The sequence below is a fragment of the Triticum urartu genome, chromosome 5 (genome assembly GCF_003073215.2).
Source record: "Triticum urartu cultivar G1812 chromosome 5, Tu2.1, whole genome shotgun sequence".
NCBI lineage: Eukaryota > Viridiplantae > Streptophyta > Magnoliopsida > Poales > Poaceae > Triticum > Triticum urartu.
This window is the reverse complement of record NC_053026.1, coordinates 384,126,469-384,137,445: the sequence shown is the minus strand read 5'-3', so window position 1 is coordinate 384,137,445 and position 10,977 is coordinate 384,126,469. Positions and strand designations below refer to the sequence as shown.

The following is a 10,977-nucleotide window of genomic DNA, read 5'->3' as shown; positions in this document are numbered from 1 at the left end:
TGACTACAAGTAAGGAACATGATAGCCCTGAGGAATTTGAACCTCGGATTTCCGACCATTGTTGTGCTATGTGCCAGCTGTCCCAAGATATCTACCCACCTAACGGTCATATCATTGAAGGGCATTTATGTCTTATCATGTCGGGTTGCTCCCTAGGCTATAAATAGCCGCCCCCTACAACCACTAGCTGGTTGGTTGCTCCGCGAGAAACTGACACTTGTCATTGAGAGCATCCCATCCTCCGAGGACTTCAAGCGAAAATCATTAAGTGAGGAAAAAGCCAAAACCCCAAACCAAACACCTTCAAACCCAAAGTGATTAAGCATCACTGAAGAGATTGTTCTTGTGTGGAACCGACGCTTGTTACCTTTGAGGACTGTGCATCCCCCAGACGGTTAGGCGTCATGGTCTAGAGTATCCAAGAGGAAATTGTGGATCGCCGAGTGACCGAGTCTGTGAAGGTTTGGAAGTCACCTGAAGACTTACCACGAGTGATTGGACGAGGTCTGTGTGACCTTAGTTCAAGAAGAATACAGTGAGGACTGTGTGTCCGGGACTATGTGTCCTCATGTTTGAATACATAGACGCTCCAACTAGACGTACAACTGTCACAGCAGTTGGAACTGGTCTACCAAATCATTGTCTTGACCGAGCTAACTGGTTCTATTTCCTCAACCCTTTCATGTCCTCATTCTGTGTTTGTTGTACCTGATCGTTACTGTTTGAAGACTTTGACTGAAGACTTTCTCAATTTCCTCAGCTCAATTTCTTCAGTCAGTTTGTCTTCAGCCTGCTTATCCCGTGTTTACGCTTTCTGTACTCTGTGCTTGTTTTCATTTCATCATGATGACTGTGCTACTACTCCGTTATGTCTACATGTGAGTACTTATTCCGCTGCAAGTAGTTCTTCGCTTAGGAATTTCCTCACCCTAAAATTCCTTAGTGAAGAATTCACAAAAATCGCCTATTCACCTCCCTCTAGTCGACTTAACGCACTTTCATAGACTTGCTCATATGGACGTACTCGTCAATGAGATCACCAGGCACTCCGTATGCAAGTATTCGAATGGCGGTAATGCATTTCTGATAAGTGGAGAAACCAATCTTTCCAACGACATCCTCTTTGCACTCGAAATAGTCATCGTAGCCGACCACCCCCTGTCTAATATGGTTGAAATGATGCCTACTCATACGGAAACGCCGCCGGAATTTTTGATGTTTGAACAACGGATTTGTTGTATCAAAGTAGTCCTTCCAAAGAAGGAGATGGCCGCTCTCTCGGTTACGATTCAACGCCGGAAGGTGGCCCGGAATGGAGCCACGGAACAACGGCCGTTGGCTATTGAGGTGGTGATGGACCAACACGGCAGCCAATATCTCCTCCTCGTCATCCGAAGACGAATCGTCGGAGTTGCAAAGGAATTTGTGAAAAAAGAACTCGTTGGCAGAGTCCATTGTGTACCTTGGCAAACTGTCGAACAACTTGCGGGCGTCGACGAAGGAGACAGCTGGCGAAGGGAGTCGCGACGCGCACGGACCAGCTAGCTGCCCTGCCGGCGTCCGACGAGCGTGCCCGTGAGGATCTGGCCGGGGCGGCGAGGCGACTTCTTGGTCGTGGTCACGGCTATGTCGGGGGGGGGAGCGGGACTGGGAAGTTGTCTGTTCCCCGATGACAAGACGGCGGTGGCGGGCGACGTGGGAGGTGGCGGCGTTGCTGAGCGGATGTTGCGGCGCCGGCAGCTGGCAGAGTCACCAGAAAAAATGGGCGACGGCGGCGACGACAAAGGAGGTGGGTGAAGGTTTGCTATTGGATGGGAAGAGGCCAAGGTGCCACCAACCAGCCGGCCCGGAAGGAGGAGAAGGCGAGCGCGCACTGGTTCGTCTCGTGTCCGCGTCGACGCAAATTCGGCTCAAAAATGGACTGAGAATGGGTCGTCCGCGGACAAAAGGCGGACGCACGTCCGTTTGTATCAACGCGTTAGGCCGACTTTTATGTCCGCGCCGATCCAAACGGACGTCCGCGGACAAAATGAATCGCCCAATTAAAATTGCTCTAACGCAATCAAAACAGGACGGTAGGGGCATCTAGCAAACAAATGCTTCATTTAATCGGAATTGAACACTGCACATTCGCCGGCTTTTTTTGACCTCAAATTCCCATTTTGGTTTCCCCGCCGTATCCCGGAGAGAACTGGTCCTTTCTTAAACCCCAAAGAGCGATGCTATTCTTACGCAATAGTTTCACAAAATTCTTGCCCGCTACTTTTTGTTTGGGCGGTTATTGGCTCTCTCCCACAGTAGGTTGTAGCTTTTTCATGGAAGCCGTTTCGTAGGAATAGCAATTTCTAACCCAAAACGAGCGAGTAGGGCCATAATATATTTTGAAAAGTAAGGTCTGACCGTAGCACCACCCTAGCAGACCAAGCATGCACCTGCTCCTCGTGTCTATGACACAAACAACGTTGCACAGAAAATGAAGCAGCTAGGTAGCACATGGCCGGGTCAAGCCGGGCATGATGGCTGTGCCCGGCCCAGAGCCGTCTGACACGCACTAGTGGGAGTAAAATCCTTTTAGTTTTCTCAAAAAGATATTATAGTATTTCCTTCGTTTCGTTTTAGTCTGCATATAAAGCTTGGTCAAAGTCAAGTTTAATAAAGTTTGACTAATTTTATATTAAAAAATATCAATATTTACAATATGAAATCAATATTTTCAAATACACCATGAAATGTATTTCCATATTATATAGTTTTATATAGTTTTAATACGTAGTAGAAGTGAACAGCTCGATGTTCAAAAAAAAGAGAAGCGAACAGCTCGAAATAAAAAAGGGTAAAATAAATAGCATTCGTATACTAGCAGCAGCAGCAGCGAGCGGTAGAGAGACAGGTGGTGCGGACGGTCGCGTCGATGGAGCGTCTCTTGACCGCTCTCTGCCCGGTCCCTGCGGCGCACGCGCAGCCCGTCTCTCCGTCCGTCGTCCACTTCATGTCAGGCCAACTCCATCGCGCGACTTTAAACGAATGTCCGTTTTATTTAAATTTTGTTCGTCTGGGTAGAGATTTAGGGTCGTATCCGGGCGTATCCTGGGATACGGTGGTCGTGCGTCCAGCACGCGGACGCATCCCGGCCACATCATGTCCGCGTATTATTTCTTTGCAAGTCCTTAACTCTATTTTATCATTCATTTTTGGTACATAAAAAATACATCATCATATTTTGACTAGTAAAGCAAGACCAAAGAAAACAAGAACCACAAAAATACATTTAGAAGATACTCAACTTCCATAACTGCTCCCTTGAGTTGGGTTAGGGCCTTCTCGATGCACTCGTTGATCTGTGGAGGAGGAGGCTCGATCTGACATCCTCCTTTCTTCTTCAAGCCAGAAGTTGATGTTGCTTCCTCCTCACACCTAGTCTCGTGTCTAGTCTCTAATCTAGCAACAAGTGCACTTGTCCCATTTACAGCCTCTATACTAGCTAAAAGTGCACGAACATGTACTAAAATTCGCTCTATCAATATATCGATGTACTCTTCTTCCCAATATCAAAATTTGCATCCATTCTACACAACAAAATTTGAAGTTAGCACAACTAGTCAAATCTAGAGCACAAACCGAAGCTAAAAAAAGCGCATACCCCATCGTTTAAGCACTTGATAAACACCCATCCGGAATGTTCCGGCGTTGTAGACACGCGGCGCACGATTGGGCAGTTGTCGCACTTAATGAGTGGCAACGGTGCGCCAGCGAGCTTTTGGGCAAGCACCGAGCTCGGCCGGCCGCCATTCGTGTATCTGTCGGCGGACCACCGACGGTGCAGATCCGAGCGGCTAGAGGGGGAGCCACTGCCTGCATGTGGCCTTGCGGCCCTGCCATGGCCTTCCGGCGAGGTGCCCGGCCAGTCCATGGCGCGGCCCGGCCTCCCATAGCCGGCCGAGCTCAAAACCGACCGGATCCGCCCCAAAACCGATCGGCGGGTGTGCAAACCAGGTGGCCGTGGTTGGGTAGCTCGGCAGCGCCGAGGGGAAGGGGTTGGGCGAGCTCGCGTCCGAACTGCACGGCTGCAATGGCAGCGGCGGCGACGGCGGTGAAGGGAAGAATGAGGAAGAGTGGAGGGGGTGCGGCCGGAGGGAGGAAGGGGGCGGATAGAAAAAGGCCTGCGTTGTGCCACCGACGGGCGGGTCAGGAGAGGACACGCGCAGACGACCCGCGCGTCCGCGTGGTGTCCGTTTCACTTCAAAAATGGCGCAAACTTGAGCCACGGATGGGGCGAAAGCGGACACAAAACGGACAAAAGTCCGTTTGCGACCGCGCGCTGGGCCGTTTCGTTTGTTTCTTTTACCCCAAACGGACGGGCAGGATAGGGTCTTGCGGTGGAGCTGGCATGAGGGTTTCACCTCACCTCACCCGTCATCCACCTCACCCATCGCCGTGTGAGTGACGCTCTGGCTCCGGTCCGATTCGGCAGGGCAAAGAGCCGAGGTACGCCATGGGCATGTCAAGTCACCATCGGCGATCGGCCGGTGGTCTTGGCTGCCTCGTAGACCGCGAACGGTGATACAATCGTCGCGTCACCCTCGTTTATTCCTTGCTGCAGGCTGCGTCATCACGCGCGGCGCACACCGTGTAGTTAGCCACGCACGCGTCCCTATACGCACCCGTACGGGGCGTGCGCCGATGCCGGCCGGGACAGGCAGGGAGGGAAGTCGTCGGCCAGCCGTCCGGTGGCGGTGCTTCATGAGGTTTGAGTTCATTCCGGCACGGGCACGGGGCTCCCTGTGTTGTCCCCTGCGCAGCGCAGGGTGGGCCGGTCGTACGCTGCGGCTGCGGTGGATCGATCGCACGCACGGAGCCGCGTAGGTGGGCAGCCACTGTTGACCGTGACGCACGCGCATAGCTGTCTGGCTGGCAGCATAAACGCGATCCATCCGTGGGCCGGACGCACGCAGGATACGGCGCGAATCGAATAGCTCGCCCGTTCCGTCCGTCCCCGAGCGAAGAGTAGATAGATATAGATAGATAGATATTCGGCGCCGTCCACGATCTATATATATCTTCTTCTATCTATAGGATCCGATCAGGATCAGCCACGGCTAAATCTGTGGAGCATTCAATAAATCTGCGAGCCAAGGCCGATTTGGCGCTCGAGAGCAGCATGGCTACAATTGGAATGAATCTGCGCCGTGTCAGGGGAGCTCATCATCGGCACCACGTAAACGGCGAAACCCGACAAAGCGAACCCGGGCTGAACCCTGAACTTCTGCCACCCACCCTGCTGCCTCATCCCCTCCCTCCTCTCCTCTCCTCTCCTCTCTCTCTCTCGCAAAACGGTGCAGGAGTACTAGTACTACTGTAGCGACGGAGGGAGTAAATGGCCCCTACCCCTGGCCCTGCCGGCATTTATTTGGCGCGGAAAACTATGAGAGCGATCGACCAGAGCCATGAAGAAAGGAACGAGGACGAGAGGGAGAGCATGCAGTGTATGCCGATGCACGAGAGAGAGAGAGAGAGAGAGGGGGGGAGGAGGCGCCGCCCCGTGCCGGCCCCGGCCAGGCTTTTCTCGCCTCTCGCCACTGGAAAGCCCCTTAACTTTTGGGCTGGGTACGTTACGTTGGGGTCGAAATTATACGCGTCCGTCCAGGATCAGATCAGGGCCCCCTGTGCGAGAGAGGAAGGATCATCATCATGATCATAGCCCAGCCCCAGCCCCAGCCCCAGCGAGAGGAGAGGAGAGCAAGCAGCAACTTGGGCGAGAAAGAAAGAGAGAGGACGGGGGCGAGAGGGGCATCATTGCATTGCAGTGGAACAGAGTTATTCCCTGCCAAGCCATGGCCGAACATGATTCCAGCCAAGCCAAGAGAGCTCCCTCACATGTTGCTACACCCCTCCCCCGCTCCCCTACTCCTAATCTACGGTGAGGTGTGGAAGCAATCATCCATCCATCCCTGCCTGCCTGCTTGCTTGCTTACTCCTCCGCTGTGTCAAATCAGCTTAATTCTTCCCTAGCTTAGCTAGCGGACCGTAGTAGTAGCAGCAGAGAGAGGAAAGAGTGGAGGGAGATTCACGGATTTGAAAACTGGATAATCTCAACTTTGCATCTGGCTTTCGCTTCACCGGCCTGGCCAGGCCTATGATTAGATTAGATGGATTGTAATCACTGTCATCGCGTCAACCGATGTGGAAGCTAATCATCCCTAGGGTAAGCACCGCTATTATCCTTCTCATCAAAAGTTGCATCCTTATGGCAGATCTTCCTTTTTAGTAGTAGTATCAAGAACGCTTGTCATGTGGAATTATGATGATCACAAATTGTTTCTTTCAGAGTAATATATGCAGCTAATCGAGCTCTCTCTCTCTCTCTCTCTCTCTCTCTCAGCCACGCAACAATTCCACAATAATCACATTATTTTTAGTCTGAGCGAGGCTCAGGCTATGCATACTACTAGCTTCAAGGCCACAAGCTGGTAATGAACAACACGTGAAGTGTGTATTATTGCGGATTGATTGGGCCGGATGGATCCTGTAGAGGCAATTGTAGTAGGCCGGGGACGGGGACGAGGTCATAATAAGTTCAGGTACATGTACCCAGAAGGGAGGACAGAGCCCTTGTTAGTAATTGCGTGGCACTAATGACATCGTACGTACGTATCCGAACCAAAATCCCTGGCTCCATCAAGTGCAGGGATCAAATCCGGCGTCCCACTTGGGCCGGATTTAATGCAAACCCATGGACAGAAGCAAGAGAAAGTACCCGCCCTTCCCTTCTACGGCCGCAATCAAGTGTAGGCACGGAGGGGACACATGCAACAACTTGTCACTGCCAATTCCTCTCTCTCTCTCAATCTATCTCTACATCGTCGTCGTCCTCGTCGACACCTAGCAACAAAAACAAAGATCTCCTTCTCGCCAAACCTCTGGCATCTCTCTCTCACTGCCTTCGTTTCATCAGTAACGAAGAAGATCGCGGCGGATTAAGACGACGACGACGGTGGATCACATCACATGCCGTGATCTTTCTTTAATGCTAGCTAGCCTACGACGGTCAGCTCCGGGGAGGTACGGTTGTTGGTCTCCTCCTCCTCGCCAGATTAATCAAATCGGGGTTTATTCTCGGCCTCGCCTTGCATCATGTGGAGTGGTTAGCGTAGCTACAAACCCAAAGCCAAGCTACGAGAGCTAGAAAGAGAAAGAGCGGCCTTTCTCCCCCTAGGATATGAGCTTTCTCATCTTGTCTCCGTCTTTTTGGAGGCTTTTCGCTGGTTTTTGTACCAGAAAATGACTTGTTTGGCAGTTTGATGAGTTACGGTTGGGGCCGCTGCAACTACGCCTTCTCTCCCTCCTCCTTTCTTTATGACACACCGCCGGAGAACTCCCCCCTCGCCGGAGCCCGCCCGGCGGTGGCATCCCGCGCAACCGCAACGCGCACATTCGGCCGGAGCGGAGAACGGATAAACCAGCTTTAGTGATGCTACTCGGTCGCACACTGTGCCGATCAACATAGTACATAGTAGAGGACAAGAAATCAATGTCTGTAATTGCACCATTACTCTATCTCTCCTTGCACATGTGTAATATATCTAAGAGAGGAGCGAACCAAAGATGATGTTTTAAATGTACAAGGCCGATCTATGGTGACGGAGATAGAAGGCGATAATAAGCAACAAAAGGTATAATGCTAAATAAAGATGATTAACCAGACCTTGGTTGTTTGTGATGCATGGAGGCGGAAGCGAGGAGCAAATTAATCAGGGAGCGCGCGGCTAAAACATGCACCTTTCTCTTTCTCTTCACTACTCGGATGTACAAAGCCATGGGTCTAGGCCCTCGCCGCGGCTGCTCCGGGAGGCGCCGTCCGGTGGCATGTCGGTGCTGGCTGCCGCCGACGACGATGGCGCGCCGGTGTGGGGCGGGTAGTTCAACTTGCAGCTGCCGCCGCCGCTCCCGGACGCGCCGGCCCGGACCACGCCCGACAGCTCGTCGCCGCCCTGGTGGACGTCGCTTCTTTGTTGTTGGTGCATGTGCATCCCCTCCGAGACCATCATCCCGCCGTGGGTGAGCCCCATGCTGCCGCTGCCGGCGCCTGGCATGAACTCCGACGGCGATTGCTCGTGCAGCCTCGATGCACCATGCGACATGCCGCCGAACATGTGCTGCGACGAAGGCTGCGTGGAGCCGAGGAGGTTCTGGAAAGACAGGTAGTTGCTGCTGTGGTCCTGCATCCGCAGGAGCGCCGAGGACGTCAGCTGGAAGTCATCTCCGGCGACGCCGCGCTGATTGGCAGACGCTGTTGTGGTGGCGGCGGCCGTGGCGGGCGCCCTGGCATTGGCATTGGCGATGCCCATGTTCGACGACGGAGGTGTTGACGAGGACGGCGACGTGAAGGGCGCGAAAGGCGAAGGTGCCGTCTGGAGCTTCTGCGCGAAAGGACGGAGGAGGTACGGCGGCAGCGAGGAGGCTGGATCGCCGGCCGCACCGGCGGCGGAGCGGAGGGCGGAGGACGAGAAGATGTGGTCGAAGCGGGAGTTGAAAGACCCACCAGGCCCCCCTGCGCCGGCAGCGAAGGGCGGGTTAGGGATGCCGGTGAACTCCTGCACCATGGCGCGGAAGTTTGAGGTGTCGGTGGTGAGCACCGTCGTGGGTGCACGCCGCGACGCGCGCGCCCTCTTCCGCGACCCCCTGGGCGGCGCCGTCGCAGCCGCAGCCGACGGATCAGGCGCCTGATGCGCGCTCGCGCCGCCCATGCCCGCGTCGGGCGGCCCGACACGCGACGACGAGGAGGCCGGCCCCGCCATGAACTGCGCCGACCAGGACGCCTGCTGCTGCTGCTGGTGTTGCTGGTGGTGCTGTTGCTGTTGCTGCTGCGGCGGCGGCGGGGCGGAGGCGAAATCCTGAAGGCCGTAGAGCGATCCGTGCATCGAGAAGGCCCCGGCCGCGGAGGGCGAGGGCGTGGGCCGGAGCAGCGCGGAGAGCGGCGAGGAGTCGACGCCGCCGCCGCCCCGCGAGTCGAAGTCGTCGTCGCCGCCGCTGGACGACTGGAGGCTGCCGCTGTTGCCGGAGTCCATGGCGGCCGACAAAAGCAGCAACGCCCTCGTCCTTCTCCCTCCCCCGCGCACGCGCTGGTGCAACCCTCCAAGAAAGCGAGGCCAACTACCACCACCAAACCGCTCACTGACCACAAGTGGCTAAAAAGAGCGGATCTTCCATTCCACAAGCGCCCGGCCCTCCTGACTGCGCGCGTGATCCAGCCGGAAGACGAAGGGGGGAGGGAGGAAGGAAGGAAGAGAAGCTTTGGTGTGAACTGGCGGCGTGGTATAAAAGGGGGGAGCGGGGGCGGGGGCTGCTGCTGCTGCTGGTTCGGCGCACGTTCCACCCACCCCCGACGCGAGGAAGGGGACGGACGGAGGGGAGGTTTGTTGTTGTTGCGGCGTGTGTGTGTGTGTGCGCGCGCGCGCGAGTGCGACTCGGCTGGCTCTGCGCGTCTGTGCGGTGCTGGTTTGGTGAACTACATTGTTCCGCGTCCATAATTAGTCACCGGGAAAAAGGAAAAGCTGCGTGCGTCGCAGCTGACGATGGCTGGACCCTGCCGCAGCGATCTGGAGGTTTTGTCTCCGGGAAACCAATACTCCATCTTCATGATTTATGATTTTCTTATGGCCTCTGAGAACGTAGTAATTAGAAAAACGTAGGAATAGAGTATCATGCCCTGTGTAAGATTACAAAACTGCATGAATTTTGATGGAAGAGTGTTCATGCGAATTTTGGGTTTGCCAACCATATATCCCCATGCGGTTCGATGGGAAAGTGTTTGATAACAAAGGAAAAACAAAGAAATTCTGTCAAGAAATTTGAGTGCATGAAAAGATGTCCTCTAAAATGTAGTATGAGGGCATTTCCAACAAGGACCCTCGAATCGGACACCGTATCCGTCTGCGGACCGGGAGGGGGACCAGTGCACAGACACTGATGCGGGAGACGGCCATCCAATATAGTCGCATACGTCCGCACCCATTTTTTTAGTCTGCACGATCAAAATAGCCGCATATCTAGTTTTGGTTTAGCTAAAAATTGTGTCCAAATACATCAGTCGTTCTAATTTAAATATTACAATCAAACAAAGTATTCAAATTATAGTAGTTCAAACTTGAATTTAACTAGTACATATGTACTAGTTGTCCCCTTTAACCATCCATATATGTTCAATCAAATCTTTCTTCAATTGCTCGATGGCGAATTTGTTGTTGCATTTGAAAAAACTCATCAAATGTAGGAGGATTCTGCTCCGGAAGTTCGATAGGCTCACCCATGTTCTCGAATTCAAGTGTTGCGGTAACATCCTCACCCCCATCCTTCATGATTATGTTGTGCATGATAACACAATTTGTCATCACATCCCAAAAGGTCTCCAGATTCCATTGTTTAGCAGATGCACGAACAACTGCAAAACGGGCCCGCGGAACTCCAAATGCCCGCTCAACATTCTTTCTAGCTGCTTCTTGTCTTTGGGCAAAGGGAGACTTTTTCTAACCAGCCAGGTCAGAGATGGTCTTGACAAAGGTAGCCCATTGAGCATAGATGCCATCAACCAGATTTGTATTCATACCCATTGACGGTATAGTTACAAAGAGGAGCATTCCTTCAGTCAGCCTAGCAAACAATAGTGATCGCTGCAACACACTGATATCATCGTGAGACCCAGGCACGCCAAATCCAAAGATCATGTGATGCAACTGCTTCTAAAATGATGGTGGCTTTTTAACATGACCTCGATATTGCCCTTGTAGAGTTTTTGGGAGGTTCTTTCATCTTGAATGCATGTAGTCAAGAGATCCTAGCAAACCTGGCCACCGTCTTGCCTCAGAAACTGCCAAGATTCTCTCGGTGTCTACGACAGTTGGTTCTCTCGGGTACTGAGGTCCAAACACTGAGACCAAGGGAGTAGCAAATCTGACAACGACGTCTCCGCATGTGCTCTCA

At 53.3% G+C, this 10,977-nt stretch overlaps 1 protein-coding gene across 1 annotated transcript; it reads right to left on the bottom strand.

Annotated features, from left to right (window-relative positions):
- Positions 1–7,513: 7,513 nt before the first annotated feature.
- LOC125509185 (protein alan shepard-like) lies at positions 7,514–9,485 on the bottom strand. The gene has a single exon (XM_048674097.1). The coding sequence runs from the start codon at positions 9,063–9,065 to the stop codon at positions 7,794–7,796; it is 1,272 nt and encodes a 423-aa protein (XP_048530054.1). The 5' UTR covers positions 9,066–9,485; the 3' UTR covers positions 7,514–7,793.
- Between the last annotated feature and the right edge of the window lie 1,492 nt (positions 9,486–10,977).